Genomic DNA, 24,564 nt, shown 5'->3' on the forward strand with positions numbered 1-24,564 from the left:
GGAGCGGCTCTGAGGAAGAGATTCCCCAAGCGGCCCAAAAAGGAGAGAGAGGGAGGGGGCAGACTTGGTTGCCTGTAGCCTCCACTTTGGCACCCATTAGAAGCATGTATCTTCCAAAACCCAAAACGGGCGCTCCCAAGACTTGCTGTGCCCTGTCCTTTTTTGACACAGTTGCAGATGACATTTGCTTTGTCAAATGTAAGCTGTGTAATCAGAAAGTGAAAAGAGGGAAAAGTGTCAGCAGCCTCAATACCACAAATATGTGGAAACATGTGCGGACCAAGCACGTGGTGGAGTTACAAAGACACACTGAAGACCTAGGCCAACCTACAGCGCCACCTACCACCTCTTCAGCTCGTGTTGTAGCCTCTTCCTCCAGCTCACAAACAGCTGGTTCGGCTTCCTCACAGGATTGCCATGGAAGAACCTCTGGCACTGTTGTACAGAGACACAGTGTCATTCCACCCGCAGCACCACATTCCCTGTCATCCTCACACTCCCAGGCCAGTCTACAGCCATCAGTAGCACAGGCATGGGAGAAAAGGTGCCCATACTCGGGAAACCAGCCCCAAGCACAGGCTCTGAATGTTAGCATTGCAAAATTACTGTCCCTTGAAATGCTCTCATTCAGGCTGGTGGAGACTAACACCTTCCGTAACTTCATGGCATTGGCAGTCCCACAATACAACGTGCCCAGACGCTTTTATTTCAGCAGGCAAGCCGTCCCTGCCCTGCAAAAGCATGTGGAGGGAAAATTAAGCATGCGCTACTAAACGCCGTCAGTAGCAAGGTCCACCTGACCACCGATGCGTGGACCAGTAACCATGGACAGGGACAATACTTTCCCTTACTGCCCACTGGGTAAATGTTGTGGAGCCAGGTACAGATCTTGAGAATGGCGCTGTATGTGTTCTGCCAACTCCAAGGAATCCAGTCTGTACACATTGACTCCTCCTCATACTCCAGTTCCTCTGAATCAGCGCTGCAGGAGCTGTCACAGTCTACCTCCACATGGACCTGTGAACGCTTACCTGTTACGACCGATATGAGCACAGCCGTGGCCAAACGTCAACGTCATTATTGAAATTAATTTCTTTGGGGAATCGAAGCCACACAGTGCAGGAGCTCTGGAATGCCATCAAGCAGCAGAGCAACGTGTGGTTTGTGCCAGCAAATCTCCAGCCAGGCATGGTAGTGTGTGACAATGGCCGAAATCTGGTGGCAGCTTCTGGGCCTAGGCAACCTCACTCACATCCCATGTCTGGCACATGTGCTCAACTTGGTCGTGCAGAGTTTTTTGAGGGACTATCCAGATCTTGATGCACTGCTGCACAAGGTCCGCCTAGAGTGCGCTCACTTGCGGCGTTCCAGCATGGCAAGATCGCGCATTGCAGCTCTGAAGTGCCGATTCCGCCTTTCGGAACATTGCATCATATGTGACCTACCCACCAGGTGGAATTCAATGTTACATATGTTGGAGAGGTTGTGTGAGCAGCAGGCAGCAGTAATGGAGTACCAGCTGCATCAGGCGCAAACAAGTCGCACTGTGCGCCTTTCACACTTCACCACCACTGAGAGGGCCAGTATGAAGGACATCTGCCACGTTTTGCGTGCCTTCGATGATTCCACGCGGATGGCGAGTACAGATGATACACTAGTCAACATGACTATCCCCCTTATCTGCCTTCTTGAAAAAATACTGCAACCACTAAGTGAGGAGGTTTTGGAAGAGGTGGAGGATGAGGAGTCACAAATGCCATCTGCTTCTGGACAGTCTGCGCAACGTGGTTCCTCACAAAGGCCTAGGCAGGGGACACTTTGTGAGGAGGATGAGGAGGAGTCAATGGAGGAGGAAGACATCTGTCCAGAGGAGGGAGGTACACAATGCTCTAGTAGTCAGTATGTAGAGCGAGGGTGGGGTGATGCAGAGCAGGCAGAGATGACGCCTCAAGCAGGGGACAGCATTTCTTGGCCAGTTCGCAGTCTGCAGCACATGGTTGATTTCATGCTGCAGTGCCTGAGAAACAACTGCCGCATCGCCCACATTCTCAACACGGCTGATTATTGGGTGTCCACCCTCCTAGATCCTCGCTACCAGGACAACTTACAAAGCCTCATAACACCGTTGAACCGGGAGCGTAAAATGTGGGAGTACCAAGACACACTGGTGCAGTCCATCATGTTCTCCATTCCACCCGAGAGCAGTGCTGCTAGTGCTTTACAAAGCAGCTAATTGCGTTGAGACAGTGGAGGAAGCTCTGCACAAAGAGGGAGCAGAAGCAGCGCCTCAGCACAAGGCAAGGCCAGTATGGCCCAAATGTGGCAAAGTTTTGTGTCCTCGCCACAAATGTCTACACCATCACTGACAGCTCCAGTCAGCATGAGGCAACGTTTCCATCAGATGGTGACAGACTACATGTCTTGCCATCTCAGTGTTCTCCCAGACGGCTCTTCCCCCTTCAAGTTTTGGGTCTCTAAGCTGGATACATGGCCAGAGCTTAGCCAGTATGCATTGGAGGTGCTGGCTTGCCCTGCTGCTAGTGTATTATCGTAACGCATCTTTAGTGCCACAGGTGGTGTACTAACAGACCGTCGCATGCAACTATCCTCCGATAACGTTGACCGGCTTACTTTTCTGAAAATGAACAATATGAAAATGATGGGTCACAAGGGCCCCAAAAAAACGACCACCACGTCCGATTTAGAACAATGTATAAAACAATAATCTTTGTTAATATATAGATATTGTAAAACCTATACAAATATACATCGTATTATCAAAAACAGGTGAAGTGCAGTACCACATGGTGTACATGGACACCGCATATATATCAGTACCAGGGAAATACCCATTGTCATGTATAGTTAGATATATAAAACCACCTTGCTGGAACCGTAGACCTTGTAAATCCAATGTAAATGACAATTACCTCTAAATGAAGAGACGGGTGGGATGAACACAGGCTCCGTGCGCCTTCCCCGACGCACGTTTCAGTTGTCACACCTTCCTCGGGGGGCATGCATTGGATTTACAAGGTCTACGGTTCCAGCAAGGTGGTTTTATATATCTAACTATACATGACAATGGGTATTTCCCTGGCGCTGATATATACCCCTGTGGAATAGGAGTTTAATTAACCCCTTGCTGACTATGTCTAATACGGGTGTATGTGTTCCAGGCTCCAGGCGCCCTTAATCTGTTTTTATGTCTATGCGGTGTCCATGTACACCATGTGGTACTGCACTTCACCTGTTTTTGATACAACGATGTATATTTGTATAGGTTTTAAAATGTCTATATATTAATAAAGATTATTGTTTTATACATTGTTCTAAATCGGATGTGGTGGTCGTTTTTTTGGGCCCTTGTGACCCATCATTTTCTTGTTGTATTCTTTAGCGACTTGTATGTATTCTTGGTCCCTTTTTTTCAGTATAAGTATTAAATTTCTTAACGATAGTCTAATAAGGATTTATTCTAGCTATGCTGATGTTTGTTGTGCTTCTTGTTACTCATGAAAATGAACAAGGCCTGGATCTCACAGGAATTTGCCAGTCCTCTTCCAGATTAAATAATTGGTTGGCAACAGTATCCAGGTCTCCTGTTGTGTTCATGTTTCTACCACCTGAACTGTAATCCCTGGGCTTCAACACCACCAGTTGCTGCTCAGAAGTGCCGTCTGCACAGTCAACACATGCTTCAGTGTTATTGGGGTTCAGTAATGTCAGCTGATCCCCTGCTGTGTGCCCGGCAATTTTTTCTGCTCTGTCCACATTCACACTACTACTGATTTTAAACTTGCTCCAATTAGGCCTCTGGCTACACTCTGTTTCTAGTATTTACCCTGGGCTCCATCACCGCCAGTTGCTGCTCAGAAGTGCCATCTGCACAGTCAACACATGCTCCAGTGTTATTGGGGTTCAGTAATGTCAGCTGATCCCCTGCTCTGTTACCGGCAATTTCTCCTGCTCTGTCCACATTCACACTACTACTGATTTTAAACTTGCTCCAATTAGGCCTCTGGCTACACTTTGTTTCTAGTATTTACCCTAGCAGTGTCTTTGGCATGGGTACTCCCTCCTGCCCAGCCTGGTTCCAGCACACCAGCTGTTTCCGGGTAGTGTCAACGTCACTTTGCCTCCAATACGTTGTCCTGTCATGTTGCGGTTGGGTTAGCCGACTCTATGGTGCCTGCAGTTTAGGTGCTTCCTATGTGGGCTGCGGGATCTGGCAATGGAGGCTGGTTCCGTAGTGCCAATAGGACAAACACCCCCTGTAGGACTGTGGGTTTCAGTAACTCCAGCCGGCTCGCGGCTTTGCAACTTGTTTTTTTTCATGTGTACCTTCTGCTGCCTATATGAGTTCCAGTACCATTAGCTGGTTCTTTGGAAGTCAACCTTGAATATGTCCCCCTGGGTTCCAGTAACATCAGCTGGTTCCAAGCAGTGCCTTTGGCTTAGGTGCCTCCTTCTCGGTATCCGAGTTCCACCAATGTCTGCTGGTCCTTGGTAGTGCTTTCTGGCACAGATACCTCCTGCTTAGTAACCAGGTTCCAGTACCATCAGCTGGTCCTCGGTAGTTCCATTGGCTCTTGTACCTTCTGCTACCCATCTGGGTTCCAGTACCGTCAGCTGGTTCTCGGCAATTCCTCAGCCTTCTTGTACCTTCAGCTACATTTCCAAGTTCAAGCTTTTTGAAATGTTTTTTGGTAATCACTCTGGATCTCCCTGACAATAACTCTGAAGACGACGACCCTGAAGATGATGACCCTGAAGACGACAACCCTGAAGACCACCTCAAAGAAGACGACGACTCCAAAGACGACGACCCTGAAGACCACCCCAAAGAAGACGACGACCCCAAAGACGATGACCCTTTAGACGACGACCCTGAAGACCACCCCAAAGAAGACCAAGAAGATGACCCTGAAAAAGATGAAGAAGATGAATATGAAGAAGAATAATAGTTGAATAAGAAGAATATGAAGAATGTAAATAAAAAGAATAATAGGAAGAAGGTGAAGAAGAAGAAGATGAATAAGGTGAAGAAGAAGTTGATGAAAAAGATGCTGCTGCTGAGGATGATGAAAGAGAAAGTGTGGGAGAAGTAAAAAAGAAGGTGAAGAGCATGGAAGTAATGAAACATAAATATCTGACAAAATATAAAAAAGCTTAACATAGTCAATATCTTTGTAACTCCGAATGTCTTAAAAAAATTGATTCCTGCTATTCCATTTGATTGGGCTAAACCTCTATGCCTTTAATGTCTCCTCCACCTCTCCCAATACATTCTACATTATTCTTAGTTGTTTTCCTTCATGTAGAATTAACCTACAAGGAAAGAAAGGGTTTATTTTAATTCCGATATTTGTGTCCCATTGACTTGCATTGGTTTCCGGTATCAGAATCGGCGATATCTGATATTTTTGAGTATCGGTCCGATCCAATCCGATCTGATATTTCCCGATATCGGAAGGTATCGCTCAACACTAGCCACGACCAATCAGCGACTTGGGATTTCCGTGACAGACAAACAGACAGACAGACAGACAGAAGGAAGTGCCCCTTAGACGATTATATATAGATAATTGCTTTGTCACATTTCATACTTACAGTTAGTGTAGATTGGCTTCCTGAAAGGTTTTCCTTTACAAAATACAAATTCTACAGTCATGAGATTCATCCCACTTATGAACCACATTGTGGTTGTTAAAAAATTTTGACTAACCAAGATAGCCTCATCTACAGTATTGTTCAGTGCACTGTGATTCGAAGTAAGACATCCACTGCAAAAGAGAATGGATCTCAAAATAGGTAAAATAATTTATAAATATACCACAGTGCAAAAGTTTTAGGCAGGTATGAAAGAAATGCTGCATAGCTAAAACTCTTAAATAAAAATAAATAAGTAAATAAAAGTTTTAATACTTTGTATTTTGCTAATTAATGAAAGCAAAGTGAATTAACAAAACAGAAATCTAAATCAAATCAATATTGGGTGAAACCACCTTTTCCCTTCCAAACAGCATCAAAGCATCAATTCTTCTAGGTTTACTTTGATTAAATTTTTGAATGAACTCTGCAGAGAGGTTGTTCTAAATATCTTGGTGAACTAAACACAGATTTTTTTTGTCAACTCAGGCTTGAGCAAATCCATCTGTATCTTCATTTAATAAATACAGACTTTATTATTTTGGGATCAGAGTTCTGTGAGGGTCATATCATCACTTTCAGAACTTTGTATTCTTATTTACTCTAAAGATTGTTCTTAATGACACCTGCCTAAAATGTTTCCACAGTAAAGTTTACAAATAAAATAGTAGTCAATAGTTTGGACACACCTCTTCATGCAATGGTTTTCCTTACTCTTATTGTAATGTGAGTGTTGTAGATTCAGACGAAAGCAGTAAACCACAAAGGAAAACCAAGAATTACCTTTGCTGTGGCAGATAAGTTCATCAGAGTTCCCAGCCTCAGAAAATACAAATTAACAGCACTTCAGATACAGGCCATCATAAATGATGCAAGTAGCAAAAATTTATCAACATCAATTGTGCAGAGGAGACTGCGAGAACAAGGCTTTTATGGTTAAATTGCGGCAAAGAAACCACTACTGAGGACCACAAACAAGAAGAGACAAGCCACACAAGGACTAGACATTAGATAACTGGAAATTTGTAGTGTGGTCTGATGAGTCAAAATTTGAGATTTTTGATACCACCTGCCATGTCTTTGCGAGATGTAGGAAAGGTGAGCAGATGGTTTCTCCATCTATGGGGCCCACTGTGAAGCCTTCAGTCTGTATCTGCAATGTTTCAATTATGAACACAGAAAACCACTGGATGAGCAGGTGTGTCCAAACTTTTGATAAGTGCAGTAAATAATTTTGTTAACAATGCATGCTGGCTAAATTGTATTCAGGTGATTCTCACAAAATTAGAATATCATCAAAAAGGTCCTTTATTTCAGTTCTTCGATACAAAAAGTGAAACTCTCATATTATATAGAGTCATAAACAAATACCTCACTTTATTTGTAATTTCTGTTAATGTTGATGATTATGGAATACAGCCAACCCAAAAGTCATTATCTCAGTTAATTAGAATAACTAACAAAAAACACCTGCAAAGGCTTCATAAGCATTTACAAAGATCATTTATTCTGTTTCAGTAGGCTCCACAATCATGGGGAAGACTGCTGTCTTGACAGATGTCCAGAAGGCAGTCATAGACACACTCCACAAGGAGAGTAAGCCACAAAAGGCCATTGCTAATGAAGCTGGCTATTCATAGAGTGCTGTATTTAAGCATATTAATGGAAAGTTAAGTGGAAGGAAAACATGTGGTAGAAAAAAAGTGCACAAGCAACCAGGATAGCCGCAGATTTGAAAGGATTGTTAAGAAAAGGCCATTCAAAAATTTTGGGGAGATTCATAAGGAGTGGACTGCTGCTCAATTCATTGCTTCAAGAGACACCACACACAGACATATCCAGAACATGGGCTACAAGTGTCACATTCCTTTTGTCAAGCCACTCATGACCAGTAGACAACGTTAGAAGCATCTTACCTGGGCCAAGGAGAAAAAGAGCTAGGCTGTTGCTCAGTGGTCTAAGGTGTTGTTTTCAGATGAAAGTAAATTTTACATTTCATTTGGAAATCAAGGTCCCAGAGTCTGGAGTAAGAGTGGAGTGGCACACAATCCAAGTTTCCTGAGATCTAGTGTGAAATTTCCACAATCAGTGATGGTTAGAGGAGCCATGTAATCTGCTGGTGTAGGTCCACGGTGTTTTATCAAGACCAAAGTCAGCGCAGCCATCTACCAGGAAATTTTAGAGCACTTCATGCTTCCCTCTGCCAACAAGCTTTTTGGAGATGGAAATTTCATTCTCCAGCAGGACTTGGCACCTGTCCACACTGCCAAAAGTACCAATACTTGGTTTATAAACAACCTTTCTTCTGGGTTTGGTAGCCATTGTGTATGGCTGTATTCATGAATATGCGGTTGTTGTTTTTTTTTTTTGTTTGTTTTTTTTTCAATAGCAGTAACAGCCTGTAAATATCAACTGCTTGGACTCCTTAAACTATGTCACCTAGAGTGCAATAGCTTTGGTATTGCTAAGGCTCGCAGATAACATATCGCAGGCAACTGGTTACTGTATGCAGTAAGCACTTACTGTACTTTTTTTTTTTTTTTGCTAGCTGTAAAGTCTGGCGAGGACTTTTGCCAGTCCCAGCGGTGCTCGCTGGTAAAATCTCTATCTTGCTCATTTATCTTTGTTGCACGTATCATCCGTAACTGGCTGTTCGTACTTTTGGTATCAGCAGTGTTCTCGAGCCAGACTCCTCCCTTTTGTTTTATTTGACCTTAGGTCCTCCTTCTTATGGCTTTTGTTTGCTATTACCGACTGCGCAAGCGCAATTTACTATATGGATAGATGTAGGCACAGTTTTTCGCGGAGAAATCCTTTAGTGGAACTGGGCACACCCTTATGGATTTACATAGAGCATAGGCACAACAGCTTTTTAGCTGATACTTTACTACAAGGAGTGGAAACACTCAGATCGTTATTCATGTGCCTTGGCTACCATGGTAACATGTCCGCATGCGCAGTGCTTTTTAAGTGTGTTGACGGATGGTATCCGTACATCAGGTGGCTGGAAGATACCGACTTCGCACACACTAGTGAATAGGTGCCGCGCCAGTGTGAGAATATTAGGGTCAATCTGTTGTGAATTCTGCTTTTGGGCTCCCCCCGGTGGTTGTAGGTGGTAATGCAGTTGCCCCTGAGTTGCAGCCCTGGTCAGGTGTATCTGCTGATTGCAGTTCTGACTGGGGTATTTAGGTGTGCAGGATTCATTTGTCCTTGCCAGTTGTCAATTGTTCTTGGGAGGTTATGGACCTCTGCCTGGTTCCTCCTGCCTTTCTGCCAAATCAGCAAAGATAAGTGTCTGGTTTTTTTTTCCTGTGGCACACATGCTGTGTGCTTCACAATTCAGTGCTATTCTTTGTGTTTTCTTGTCCAGCTTAGATTGTGTCAGTATTTTCTCTGTCTTGCTGGATTCTCTGGAGTGGCAGATATACATTCCATGTCTTTAGTTAGATTGTGGAACTTTTTGTATTATCTGCTGTGGATATTTTTGGAAGGGTTTTAATACTGACCGCCTAGTAATCTGTCCTATCCTTTCCTATTTAGCTAGAGTGGCCTCTTTTGCTAAATCCTATTTCTACCTGTGTGTGTCTATTCTTCTCCTACTCACAGTCATTATTCGTGGGGGGCTGCCTATCCTTTGGGGGTCTGCTCTGAGGCAAGGTATCATTCCTATTTCCCTCTATAGGGGTATTTAGTGCTCCGGCTGTGTCGAGGTGTCTAGGTTCGTGTTAGGCACACCCCACGGCTACTTCTAGTTGCGGTGTTAGTTCAGGATTGCGGTCAGTACAGGTTCCACCGACTCCAGAGAAAGTTTCATGCGGCTCAAAGGTCACCGGATCATAACATCAATCTCTGTGACAGATCGCGTTCAGTGATCTGACTTTGGGTTGGCCTGCATGGGATCTTTTACTTATGCGGGTTGCTATGGTAACTCACGTCGTGGTCTTACGCATGCGCAGTGCATAATAATTTTTGAGATCATGGCGCCTGCGCATTGGTGATTCAAACACGCCACCCCTATTGATTGCTCCCGAGCCCTGCCGCCATTTTACTGCACACCTGGTATGTATTATTGTTCGTAAGTTTGTGTATTTAAAGGGTGACGACACCACCAGTGGACTGTGGACCTTGAGGAAGACGCCTCCAGCGTCGATACGCGTGGGTCATACATTGCGAGAGTCCTTTTTGTTTACCTAGTCGGTGACCTGCTTTATGGTGGGAGGCAAGATATTGTATCCATGGGGGCTCCTTATTTGGCAGCTGCTTCAGACTAGGCCCCCTTGGACATTTTGCAAATCCACATGAGTTCGCATGGGAGTTTGCTTTATAGGTAGGCAGGCTGCTACTTTAACAACGGATTGCATTATTGGATATGCTTGGGTGGATAGGAGATACAGCATGCCTACAGTTATAACCCACATCATTTTTTGTATGGTCACAACCTAATTGGTATTTATAGTTGTTACATGACTCTGCAATGTTTTACAAGTATTGACTTTTTGTATTATATGGACCCTTATCTCCCTTTGTTTTTGGGAGTTTTTAATTGTTTTTACTACAGTTCTTTGTGTGGTGTTGTCTAAATAAAATTTGTGATTTTTCTACATTATTGGTGTGGTGATCCCATTCATATGATGCTGGTTCTTTTCTCTGTGTAGTGGTGGTTTATAAACAACCGTGTCACTGTACTTGATTGCTCAGGAAACTCACCTGACCATAACCACATAGAGAATCTATGAGGTATTGTCAAGAGGAAAATGAGAGACGCCAGACCCAACAATGTATATGAACTGAAGGCTGCTATCAAAGCAACGTGGGCTTCCATAACACCTCAGCAGTGCCACAGGCTGATCGCCTCCATGCCACGCCATATTGATGCAGTAATTGATGGAAAAGGAACCCCGACCAAGTATTGAGTGCATTTACTGAACATACATTTCAGTAGGCCAACATTTTGGATTTTACAATCATTTTTAAAGCTGGTGTTATAAAGTATTCTAATTTACTGAGATATTGACGTTTAGGTTTTCATTGGCTGCAAGCCATAATCATCAACATTAACATAAATAAATACTTGAAATAGATCTCTCTATTTGTAATGACTCTATATAAGATATGAGTTTCACTTTTTGTATTGAAGACCTGAAATAAATTAACTTTTTGATGATATTCTAATTTTGTGAGAAGCACCTGTATGTAACTTCACTGCACACTCCCAAAATGATACAACTAAAAGAATCTTTATTTTGTAATTCCACAGGGTATTTTAAAATTAATTCAGTACTGTTCGATGTTTCGACTCTCCTGAATCTTTGTCACGGTGTTGCATTTTTGGAATTGAATAAACTTCGGGTTGATTGTGGCTGCACTGATGTGAAGAGAGAGACGCTGTGCAGTGTTGGGAGATTCACAACAATTTATCTGGTCACCTATGTAACTGAATTATTTTTTATTCATCCTGTGTTATTATGAAATAAAGATCAATTTATTTGCATAATTTTGGGAGTGTGCAGTGAAGTTTCTTATATGTGTCGTGGGACCCATTCTGATCTGCTTGCACCCCCGTCCCATTGACACAGAGTGCACCCCAAATTATTCTTACTTGCTATGCTCCTCTGAGATATTAAATATGCAAATTGCCTCTTCTGAGAAAAAGAGGACTTAACTCTATAGCGCCACCTGTTGGTAGTAGCGATCCTACAAGTCACAATCAACCCTTTAACGAGTCATGCAATATGACTTCGCTACTACCAACAGGTGGCGCTATAGAGTTAAGTCCTCTTTTTCTCATTTGAGGCAATTTGCATATTTAATTTCCCAGAGGAGCATTGCACGGCGAATAAGCCTCCTTACCTTGACAAGCCAGCTGGTATGTCACTCTCCTTAAGGAGAAATGTTACCCCTTAGACCCCAGTTCAGAGCCTCTCACCTAGCCAAATCAGTTCTCATGCTTCGCACTGACGAGGGCCAACAGCCCGAAAGACCGTGTCTGCGAATTGAGAAACTGATTTGGCTTTTATCCTAAGTCATATTGCACGACTCGTTAAAGGGTTGATTGTGACTTGTAGGATCCCTACTACCAACAGGTGGCGCTATAGAGTTAAGTCCTCTTTTTCTCAGAAGAGGCAATTTGCATATCTTACTTGCTATCAATATTATTATAGAAAGTATTAGACAATCTCAGCTTACAGGGGTTATGTTTCATGTTCCATTGATTTACAGTTTAGCCACCTACCCACAATTAAATAAATGTATTATTCTTTGTGGAGAACATCAAATTTGCATAATTGTTAGTGAAAGATTAAATTCTAATACAAATTTAACGTCCAGCTTGTTCTGGTGTAATTTTAATTTAGTATCACAGAAACAACAAATGTAAGTGCCCCAAAGGAACAATCAATTCACCGACTAAAGCACTAAATACTCAATTAAATATAATACACATAAAATGTAACATTTACTAATATTTTAAGATAAAAGACAGGGTTGTTTTAGGGTGAGTTAGGACGAGTCCACGTTGAGCGGGGGCGCAATTGCGCAGGTTTCATAGGGTGCCAACCTCCGCAGCAAGGTAGGGCACAGACAGCCTATGCATTAGGGATTTAGAGCACCCTGTATCTTTATATAGCCAAACAGTAGCCTTTTTAGGTCGTGTATGTTGTCTTTTATCTTAAAATATTAGTAAATGTTACGTTTTATGTGTATTATATTTAATTGAGTATTTAGTGCTTTAGTCGGTGAATTGGTAATTTTAATTTAGCATATAATAAAGGTTAACACAATCAGTGCCATACTATGTCTCCATCTGTAGACAGGGTAATATAAATTTACCTGAAGACATCATAATCATCATAAAATGGCTGCGTCTGAACCACTGTGAAAGCAATTGTTTGCACAATCAAACAAAAGATGGTGTGCAGAACAATTGACAATAGCAAAGGTGGAGAAATGAGCTGTCCAGAAGGCCGATAAGGAGCCAATTTCTGAGCTGGGCCAGTTAAACTCACTGAAAAAGAATATTATCTGATAAGTAAATGACAGAACAATTTAATTAGAAACACAAATTTCCATCAACCATCTACTGGGTTATGGCATAAAAGTAATCGATTTACTTTTGAGGCATACAAAAAATTCAAAATATTACAACATTAGATGAGAGAATTGATTTAAAAAATGGAACTAGAGTCCGTTTCAAAAGCATTTGTTAATTTTCCTGAATCCAGTGGCAGATAGCCACACTTTTGTTAGATTAGTTGTAGGTTTAGAAATAGATAAACAAATAAATAAATATACCTCTTTCTGGCCTTCACCTGTCCTACTGTGCAGCTCCCTCTGGTTCTAGTCACTCTTCCGGACTCTTCTGCAACTACGGCCCTGATTAGGCCTCAACTCTTTAACTTGGCATCATGCAATATCACAACGTCATGAGGCCTGATTAGCGCCAGAGCCTAAAAAGCCCTGATGAGTAACTGGATCAAAAACTTTGTGCAGTGGTACAAGTGAAGGCCAAGGCCAAGAAGAGGTATTTTGCTAATGTTCTTTTAACCCTTTGTCTATTATGCGCCATGGTCTGAGTGACCTCAGATCATAATAAACGTTTGTTTTCACATCTAATCTAATTTAGGCAGATTTGCTCATTATAATTACAAATATCATAAATCATTATTAAAAAAAAAGTTCACTTTATTCCCACGAAAATTAAGATACCTAGATATACAATAAAGATATAAAATTTATGTGAAAAAGATGAATGTAGAACATATGTTTATAGCTACTGTACATTATTTTATTAAAGTGTGTGTAAGGTTGGTTGATTGCGCTAAATAAAATAAATAAAAAAGCACAATCGCCACCCGGGGTCCACCGTGCAGAGATGGAAAACTGCTGCTAGTAAATAATGATGGAATACACGGCAAGCGATTACCCGTACACACTGGGTTAAATGCCGCTCAGAGTGAACAGCAAGTGAACTGAACTCGCACACAGAAACAAAACAGATGCGCTGAGCTTAATACCCTGACTAGGGTTGTGCTTGCTCTGGAACTCTACTGTGCTAACTGCACACATGTAGGAACCAGATGCCAAGCCAACTGCTAAATGCCCCCAATGACGCTAGCTGCCTGCCCACATGTACAGTCCCAAGCTAGACAGACACAAAACACTTACAGACAGAGTGGTAATAATAATTTTATTTATATAGCACCAACATATTCCGCAGTGCTATAGAGATTCCACTCACATAGCCATACATAAAATGATACTAGTGCACCCGTGTGTGCCACTGAGGGCTTTTTATACATAAGGCTCCACCTCAAACACTTGTACCCAGTCAGGAGAGTCATCGCACGTGGGACAATCTGGAGCTGCCACATGACCAGAGCTGGAGATGTCCGACAACCAATAGGAAGACACCACATCACGGACATGCTCAGTAGGGTGATTTCTGGACTTAGACTCAAGAGCATCTGGTCGCCACTGCCTATTGCTGGTTATGATAGACTTAGCTGGAGAGCCAGCAGTAACTAAACGAGCAGCACGAGCCTGAAAAAGACACTGGGACCGACGTCTATGGTCAGCAGCACCCGCAGTGTCATGAATCCCAATGGCTAGGGATAGCACAGGACAAGCAAAGTACAAAAATATTACGGACGAGCTCTAGGATGATGGAACCTGGGCTGACCGCTGCCCTACGCCTGACAAACGCAACTAGAGATAGCCAGGGAGCGTGCCTACGTTGGTTCTAGACGCCACGCACCAGCCTAAGAGCTAACTAGCACTGCAGAGAAAATAAAGACCTCACTTGCCTCCAGCGGAATGAACCCCAAAAGATATAGTTGCCCCCCACATGTATTGACGGTGAAATGAGAGGAAGGCACACACATAGAGATGATATATATAGTTTTAGCAAATTGAGGCCCGCTGTAAACTAGAAAGCAGAACGATACAAAAGGGGACTGAGCGGTCAGCAAAAAACCCTAATCAAAAAAACCATCCTGAGATTACAAGAACCCATGTGCCAACTCATGGCACATGGGGAGAACCTCAGTCCACTAGAGCTACCAGCTAGCATAGAGACATAATAAGCAAGCTGGACAAAAAACCAAACAACTGAAAATCAGCACTTAGCTTATCCTGAAAGATCTGGGAGCAGGTAGGCAGGAACCAAACAGAGCACATCTGAATACATTGATAGCCGGCAAGGGAAATGACAGAAAGGCCAGGTAAAATAGGAAACACCCAGCCACTGATGGACAGGTGGAAACCAAAGGCCGCAACCCACCAAAGTCACCCAGTACCAGCAGTAACCACCAGAGGGAGCCCACAAACAGAATCCACAACAGTACCCCCCCCTTGAGGAGGGGTCACCGAACCCTCACGAGAACCCCCAGGGCGATCAGGGTGAGCTCTATGGAAGGCGCGGACCAAATCAGTCGCATGAACATCGGAGGCGACCACCCAGGAATTATCCTCCTGACCATAACCCTTCCACTTAACCAAATACTGGAGTTTGCGTCTGGAAACACGAGAATCCAAGATCTTCTCAACAACATACTCCAATTCTCCCTCCACCAGCACCGGAGCAGGAGGCTCAACCGAAGGAACAACGGGCACCTCATACCTCCGCAACAACGACCGATGGAACACATTATGAATAGCAAACGATGCTGGGAGATCCAAACGAAAAGATACAGGGTTAAGAATCTCCGAGATCCTATATGGACCGATGAACCGAGGCTTGAACTTAGGAGAAGAGACCTTCATAGGGACAAAACGAGAAGACAACCACACCAAATCCCCAACAAGAAGTCGGGGACCCACGCGGCGACGGCGATTAGCAAACTGCTGAGTCTTCTCCTGAGATAACTTCAAATTGTCCACCACCTGATTCCAAATCTGATGTAGCCTGTCCACCACCACGTCCACTCCAGGACAATCCGAAGGCTCCACCTGACCAGAGGAAAAACGAGGATGAAACCCCGAATTACAAAAAAAAGGAGAGACCAACGTGGCCGAACTAGCCCGATTATTAAGAGCAAATTCGGCCAGTGGCAAAAAAGCAACCCAGTCATCTTGATCAGCAGAAACAAAACACCTCAAATAAGTTTCCAAGGTCTGATTAGTTCGCTCCGTCTGGCCATTCATCTGAGGATGGAATGCAGACGAGAAAGACAAATCAATGCCCATCTTGGCACAAAACGTCCGCCAAAATCTAGACACAAACTGGGATCCCCTGTCAGAAACGATATTCTCCGGAATCCCATGCAAACGAACCACGTTCTGAAAAAATAAAGGGACCAACTCAGAGGAGGAAGGCAACTTAGGCAAGGGCACCAAATGAACCATCTTAGAAAAGCGGTCACACACAACCCAGATAACGGACATTTTCTGTGAAACCGGGAGATCAGAAATAAAATCCATGGAAATGTGCGTCCAAGGCCTCTTCGGGATGGGCAAGGACAACAACAACCCACTGGCCCGAGAACAGCAAGGCTTAGCTCGAGCACACACTTCACAAGACTGCACAAAGGTACGCACATCCCTAGACAAGGAAGGCCACCAAAAAGACCTGGCCACCAAGTCTCTAGTACCAAATATTCCAGGATGACCAGCCAACACAGAAGAATGGACCTCGGAGATGACTCTACTGGTCCAATCATCCGGAACAAACAGTCTTTCTGGTGGACAACGATCCGGTTTATCCACCTGAAACTCCTGCAATGCACGTTGCAAGTCTGGGGATACGGCGGACAATATTACCCCATCCCTAAGGATACCAGTAGGCCCAGAGTCTCCAGGAGAGTCAGGCACAAAACTCCTGGAAAGAGCATCTGCCTTCACATTCTTTGAACCTGGCAGGTATGAAACCACGAAATTGAAACGAGAAAAAAACAACGACCAACGAGCCTGTCTAGGATTCAAACGCCTGGCAGACTCAAGGTAAATGAGATTCTTGTGATCAGTCAAGACCACCACACGATGTTTAGCACCCTCAAGCCAATGACACCACTCCTCAAATGCCCACTTCATGGCCAAAAGCTCCCGATTACCCACATCATAATTGCGCTCGGCGGGCGAGAATTTTCTAGAGAAGAATGCACATGGCTTCATCACCGAGCCATTAGAACTTCTCTGTGACAAAACCGCCCCCGCTCCAATCTCGGAAGCATCAACCTCAACCTGAAAAGGAAGTGAAACATCTGGTTGACACAACACAGGAGCAGAAGAAAACCGGCGTTTAAGTTCCTGAAAGGCCTCCACGGCCGCAGGAGACCAATCAGCAACATCAGCACCCTTTTTAGTCAAATCAGTCAAAGGTTTAACAATACTGGAAAAATTAGCAATGAACCGACGATAAAAATTAGCAAACCCCAAGAACTTCTGAAGGCTCTTAACAGATGTAGGTTGTGTCCAGTCACAAATCGCCTGAACCTTGACGGGATCCATCTGAATAGTAGAAGGAGAAAAACTGTACCCCAAAAAAGAAATCTTCTGGACTCCGAAGAGACACTTTGAGCCCTTCACAAACAGAGAATTGGCCCGCAGAACCTGAAACACCTTCCTGACCTGTAGAACATGAGACTCCCAGTCATCAGAAAACACCAAAATATCATCCAAATACACAATCATAAACTTATCCAGATATTCACGGAAAATATTGTGCATAAAGGACTGAAAGACTGGCGGAGCATTGGAGAGTCCAAAAGGCATTACCAAATACTCAAAATGGCCCTCAGGCGTATTAAATGCGGTTTTCCACTCATCACCCTGTTTTATCCGCACCAGATTATACGCACCGCGAAGATCTATCTTAGTGAACCACCTAGCCCCCTTAATGCGAGCAAACAAATCAGTCAATAATGGCAATGGATACTGATACTTGACTGTAATCTTATTCAGAAGGCGATAATCTATACAAGGCCTCAGGGAACCATCTTTTTTTGCCACAAAAAAAAAACCTGCTCCCAGAGGGGACGAAGATGGACGAATATGTCCCTTTTCCAAGGACTCCTTAATATAATTCCGCATAGCAGTATGCTCTGGCAGTGACAGATTAAATAAACGACCCTTAGGGAACTTACTGCCAGGAATCAATTCTATAGCACAGTCACAATCTCTATGCGGAGGGAGCGAATTGAGCTTAGGCTCCTCAAAAACATCCCTATAGTCAGACAAAAACGCAGGGATCTCAGAAGGAGTAGATGAAGCGATTGAAATCGGAGGTGCATCATCATGAACCCCCTGACATCCCCAGCTTAACACAGACATTGTTTTCCAGTCCAGGACAGGATTATGAGTTTGTAACCATGGCAGACCAAGCACTAGTACATCATGTAAATTATAAAGTACAAGGAAGCGAATCACCTCCTGATGAACGGGAGTCATGCGCATGGTCACTTGTGTCCAATACTGCGGTTTATTCATAGCCAATGGTGTAGAGTCAATTCCCTTCAGAGGAATAGGAACTTCCAGAGGTTCCAGACTAAAACCGCAGCGTTTAGCAAATGACCAATCCATAAGACTCAGGGCAGCGCCCGAATCCACATAGGCATCGACGGAAATGGAAGACAGTGAAAAAATCAGAGTCACAGACAAAATGAACTTAGGCTGCAGAGTACCAATGGCAAAAGATTTATCAACCCTTTTTGTGCGTTTAGAGCATGCTGATATAACATGAGCTGAATCACCACAATAGAAACACAATCCATTTTTCCGCCTATAATTTTGCCGTTCACTTCTGGACTGAATTCTATCACATTGCATAGTCTCAGGTGCCTGTTCAGAAGACACCGCCAACTGGTGCACGGGTTTGCGCTCCCGTAAACGCCGATCAATCTGAATGGCCATAGCCATAGACTCATTCAGACCTGTAGGCGTAGGGAACCCCACCATAATATCCTTAATGGCCTCAGAAAGACCATTTCTGAAGTTTGCAGCCAGGGCGCACTCATTCCACTGAGTAAGCACCGACCATTTCCGAAACTTCTGACAATATATCTCCGCTTCATCATGCCCCTGAGAGAGGGCTAATAAAGCCTTTTCAGCCTGAATCTCCAGGTTAGGTTCTTCATAGAGCAATCCCAATGCCAGAAAAAACGCATCCACACTGAGCAATGCAGGATCCCCTGGTGCCAATGCAAATGCCCAATTCTGAGGGTCGCCCCGCAGGAAAGATATTACAATCTTGACCTGTTGAGCAGGGTCTCCAGAGGAGCGAGATTTTAAAGAAAGAAACAATTTACAATTGTTCCTGAAATTCAGGAAGGTAGATCTATCTCCAGAAAAGAACTCTGGAATAGGAATTCTAGGTTCAGACATGGGAGTGTGAACAACAAAATCCTGTATGTTTTGAACTTTTGCCGCGAGATTACTCAGGCTGGAAGCCAAACTCTGGACATCCATGTTAAACAGCTAAGATCAGAGCCATTCAAGGGTTAAGAGGAGGTAAGAAGCAGCTAGACCGCAATTAAGGGCTAGGCAGCAAAACTCTGAAGGGAAAAAAAAAAAAAAAAAAAAAAAATTTCCCTTAAACACTTCTCTTTCTCCTGCTTCAGCCCAAACAATTAACACTTTGTGGGCCGGCTATACTGTCATGAATCCCAATGGCTAGGGATAGCACAGGACAAGCAAAGTACAAAAATATTACGGACGAGCTCTAGGATGATGGAACCTGGGCTGACCGCTGCCCTACGCCTGACAAACGCAACTAGAGATAGCCAGGGAGCGTGCCTACGTTGGTTCTAGACGCCACGCACCAGCCTAAGAGCTAACTAGCACTGCAGAGAAAATAAAGACCTCACTTGCCTCCAGCGGAATGAACCCCAAAAGATATAGTTGCCCCCCACATGTATTGACGGTGAAATGAGAGGAAGGCACACACATAGAGATGATATATATAGTTTTAGCAAATTGAGGCCCGCTGTAAACTAGAAAGCAGAACGATACAAAAGGGGACTGAGCGGTCAGCAAAAAACCCTAATCAAAAAAACCATCCTGAGATTACAAGAACCCATGTGCCAACTCATGGCACATGGGGAGAACCTCAGTCCACTAGAGCTACCAGCTAGCATAGAGACATAATAAGCAAGCTGGACAAAAAACCAAACAACTGAAAATCAGCACTTAGCTTATCCTGAAAGATCTGGGAGCAGGTAGGCAGGAACCAAACAGAGCACATCTGAATACATTGATAGCCGGCAAGGGAAATGACAGAAAGGCCAGGTAAAATAGGAAACACCCAGCCACTGATGGACAGGTGGAAACCAAAGGCCGCAACCCACCAAAGTCACCCAGTACCAGCAGTAACCACCAGAGGGAGCCCACAAACAGAATCCACAACACCGCAGCGGCCGAAGCTGAATGGGAGACCACAGAGGCAGATAAGGCTTGGGATCTATCCCGTGCAGCAGGAGAATCCTGATGCCTAACAGTGTGAACACAGTTTATCATAAAGTACAGCAAAATTATAATAATTCACATACATGCATTCATTTTTCATGGATTTCCCTCAGCATACTTACTTGTTAAAGTGACGGCAATGGTTATAGCCACATCTTGCATCATATCAAGATAGACTCCAAGATACTTGCTTTTCTACATAAATAGAAAAAGTAAAAGGTATAAACTTTTTAGCAAAACTAGAGCAAAAAAAGATAACCGAAAGTTTGGGAGCAAGATTATTATGCAACCTATAATATTATTATGCAGAAATCTGCAATGTAAGTTACACATCTACAATGTTAGTTTTTAGTTGTAATATACCCAGTGTGCATGCCCTATTGTTGAAGCTCTCATATAAGGGCCTAGTGTTGTTTTCCGATAATTTTCAAGTTAGGAAAGTAGCAGAAATGTTAAAGGTTTATTCACTATATTGAAAATGATCACTTGTCCACTTATATGCTCCGTTCACCCTTTATTTTTAATGGGACTGTTGGGAAAAAAACAATCAATTGCCATCAAAAGATGGCAACAATTTAACATATTATAGTATATAATCATACCCAAAACAGAATCAGCGCACATATGCATCCAATGATAGCATACATCGCTATATACTTGAACACGCAGAATGATGTTACAAGGCAGTTTCTTCCTTCTCTGAAAAGAAAAATAAATACGTAACTAAATAGAAATAAGTGGCATAATTGATTAGTTTTTATTTACCAATTAATAAACTGCCATACTTTTATCTTGAAGGTAATAAACATTTTATCTTGAAGATAACTAGTGGTGTTTTGCTGAAATGAAATGCATATTGTAGACAATAGTTGCTAATTTATACCGTATATGATCTATTAGTGCTATATTTATGACTCATAATTGTATGAGTGCTATAAGTATGCTCTTAAATAAAACTTGATATAATATCATGGTGAGAAAAATAATTAATTGCTTTGTGATTCAAATAAAAAAAAATGACTAAAGTTTGCACACTAAATTTGTAGTAAGGTAAAGAAAATAATATCTATGAGACTAGAAAACATGAACTGGCAAACCTGAAACTGTATTTGTGTTTAGTCTGTTAAATTGAATGTCTACTGTTTACATTTTTTAATAGCTCAAAACAGTGGCTGCAACTCAATACAGAAAATTTGGAATGATCTTTGTTAAAATGGTACTTTCTATAGTTATTAGAGGCCTTCACTTTAGTAAAACTCACTTGATCAGTTTTGGCACACATTCAATATTGGGGATTTTCGAAGTAAATGGCGAGGCTACAGAGGCCTCCAGTTCTGATAAAGAGATTCCAGCATGAGCCACCTTTAAGGCCTGAAAAAATACAACAATGTTTAACTGAGAAAGTGAATATTTAGGTAGTGCCATATTCCTCTCACATGCTGCTCGTGCCAGTTGGTATTGAGGGCACCTTAATTATTCTTAATTATTCTTAATCTGAAACTGTTGTACTGATACATCACCCATTAATTCTCTTGTAGTTATCAATAAATGCCTCCATATTTATTACAGCTCAATAAACATCTACGTAATGTTCTGACAGTAAGAATCAACATAGCTAATAATTCATTTACTTGAAGGGGTTGTTCAGACTTTTCACCAAAGTGTTTAGTGACTCTATGTAATTGAATCCTCCCAGAGTGCGTTAGCGGTGAAACTGAGGAGTCACATGATTGTAAGTATGAGATATGGCACTTTCCAACTAGACATGTGTGGTAGCACTGAGTGCAAGTGAATTGAGCACTTCAAGTTGGAATGTGGCTGGGAGTAAACATATGGCACACTTTCATGATAAACCTGTACAACCCCTTTAAAGAATAACTGTACTTTCATGTAACTTTTCAAAATAAGCTGTCCCACATGTGTACATGAAGAACAACACTATCTTTGGCTGGTATATAACTTGAATTTTCGAAATTTTCCCTTCTGCAGGCTCTATTCCTAATTTGCTATTGACTCTGAGCTGGTGGGAGGATACAAGCTGCTATGATGTCTCCCATACACAGAACAGCACAGAACAGCGCATAGACAGTTCTGCAATGTTGATAGTCAAGTAAAATACATGTAAGAAATCTCTACATGATATTTATTTGATCTGCTGTCATGAATGTGCCACACCCTGCTGGAACCTGTGGTGCTTCTGGGATTAGAAGATCATGGCGTTTAGCTGATCACAGGTCCACTTTGGTATCAGAGTGGCCATTTATGAGTTAAACAGGTTTATGGTTTCTTGTGGTAGGAAAGTTGTTAAGAATTCCTTGTTTAAACTCTGCTGAGTTTTCCATTGGCTTCTGTCTCAGCAGCGGCATATTGGGACTATTCCCTTTCATTATTTAAACCCTCTCCTAGCTTCTTTTTAGTCCAGCTATAGAGTTTCTATCCTGTGCATTACTTCTCTGGAGACGGTGATCCTGCAGAAGCCGTTGTGTTCCTTTTGAAACCAGTGTAGTTCAAAAAATGTATAATAATAATAATAATTTGTTTGTGTGTTTGTCAATTGTCTATCTCTTTCCCGTTGTTGTCTTATCATAGTAGTAAGACAAGTGTCTTGCTGTACTTCCACTATCTGAGGCTAAGCCCAGGGTCAGCCAGGGCTTAGGCACATGATGGTGCACGGGGGGAAGGACCCATTTAGGGTGATTAGGTGAGTGTTTAGGGGTCACCATCCTTTCCCTCTCTCTATCGTCAGTGCTCGTCTTGTGCTGTTTCCCCACCTCTTTGCGTAGTACATCGGGCATCTATCAGTACCATTTATTATATATTATACAAAAAAAATTACCATTTATTATTTTATTTTTTGAGGAAAGTGGAGTTTAGAACATTTGTTGTGATTCTGTTAGAACAATGAGACTAGAACTCTCTGTTAGAGGAAATTATCATGTAATTATCAATTACTCAAAATAATAAAAAAATGGAATGAATGCCTTTTGTGAAGAATAATAATACAAATGTTATGCACTAAATTGCAGAGATGGGTTGATGATGAATAGATTTTTTCTTATTCTGTGATACTGTGATATTTGGAGTCAGGAAGGAATGTTTCCCTACAATATGTCTTCTGTCTTACTCAGTAGCGTAGCTACCGGGCGGGCAGAGGGTGCGGGCACCCCGGGCCCGGAGCTCAGAGGGGGCCCATCCGGAGCTATGCTACTGTAACTGTTTCGGCGTGCGCAACGCGCTGCTACAGTTACATTCTGCTGCAGAGCAGGGAGAATCGATCTCCCTGCTCTGCCCCTGGCCGCTATGGGGCCCCTGAGCAGGCGGGGGGACCCCGGTGCCAGCAGTGGGCCCCCCGCCATCATCGGAAGATCATCTGTACCGGCATTTAGCTGATACAGCTGATTGCATTGATGGGTGAAGAAGCGCTATGCTCCTTCTCCTATCATCCTCCTGTCAGGGTCGGCGTCTGACGTCACCGACACTGACAGCTGGCGCGATGACATGACTGCCCGTCGCCCGCTGTCAGGAAATCAGCGGGAGCAGCACAGGAACCAGGAAGAAGAGAGGTGAGTATTTATTAATTTTTTATGGGTGCTGCTGCCTTATTGCAGGGTCTGCCTATGGGGGGCTGCCTTATCACAGGGTCTGACTATAGAGGGTGCTGCCTTATTACAGGGTCTGACTATAGGGGTGCTACCTTATTACAGGGTCTGCCTATAGGGGTGCTGCCTTATTACAGGGTCTGACTATAGGGGTGCTGCCTTATTACAGGGTCTGCCTATGGGTGGACTGCCTTATCACAGGGTCTGACTATCCTGGGGCTGCCTCATTACAGGGTCTGAGTATGGGGGTGCTGCCTTATTACAGGGTTGACCTATAGGGGGCTACCTTATTACAGGGTCTGACTATGGGGGTGCTGCCTTATTACAGGGTTTGACTATAGGGGTGCTGCCTTATTACAGAGTCTGAATATGGGGGTGCTGCCTTATTACAGATTCTGCCTATAGGGGTGCTGCCTTATTACAGGGTCTGACTATAGGGGCTGCCTTATTACAGGGTCTGACTATGGGGGTGCTGCTTTATTATGGTGTCTGCCTATAGGGTTGCTGCCTTATTACAGGGTCTGACTATGGGGGTGCTGCCTTATTACATGGTCTGCCTATAGGGTTGCTGCCTTATTACAGGGTCTGACTATAGGGGCTGCCTTATTAAATGGTCTGACTATGGGGGCTGCCTTATTACAAGGTCTAACTTTGCGGGTGCTGCCTTATTACAAGGTCTGAATATGGGGGTACTGCCTTATTACAGAGTCTGCCTATAGGGGTGCTGCCTTATTACAGGGTTTGACTATAGGGGCTGCCTTATTACAGGGTCTGACTATAGGGGCTACCTTATTACAGGGTCTGACTATGGGGGTGCTGCTTTATTACAGAGTCTGCCTATAGGGGTGCTGCCTTATTACAGGGTCTGTCTATAGGGGCTGCCTTATTACAGGGTCTGATTATGGGGGTGCTGCCT

At 43.3% G+C, this 24,564-nt stretch overlaps 1 protein-coding gene across 2 annotated transcripts in view; it reads right to left on the reverse strand.

Moving 5' to 3' along the window:
* LOC143808071 (putative cation-transporting ATPase 13A4) overlaps positions 1 to 24,564 on the reverse strand; it is a 730,794-nt gene that overhangs the window by 61,001 nt on the left and 645,229 nt on the right. For both annotated transcript variants that reach the window (XM_077290328.1, XM_077290327.1), the window contains 5 exons: positions 21,311 to 21,420; positions 20,652 to 20,748; positions 20,172 to 20,244; positions 12,484 to 12,658; positions 5,614 to 5,786 (listed from right to left, as the gene is read on the reverse strand). In XM_077290328.1, the coding sequence (XP_077146443.1) occupies positions 5,614 to 5,786; positions 12,484 to 12,658; positions 20,172 to 20,244; positions 20,652 to 20,748; positions 21,311 to 21,420 (628 nt within the window). The remainder of the gene's footprint in view (positions 1 to 5,613; positions 5,787 to 12,483; positions 12,659 to 20,171; positions 20,245 to 20,651; positions 20,749 to 21,310; positions 21,421 to 24,564) is intronic.

This window comes from Ranitomeya variabilis, chromosome 2 (genome assembly GCF_051348905.1).
Source record: "Ranitomeya variabilis isolate aRanVar5 chromosome 2, aRanVar5.hap1, whole genome shotgun sequence".
Classification (NCBI taxonomy): domain Eukaryota; kingdom Metazoa; phylum Chordata; class Amphibia; order Anura; family Dendrobatidae; genus Ranitomeya; species Ranitomeya variabilis.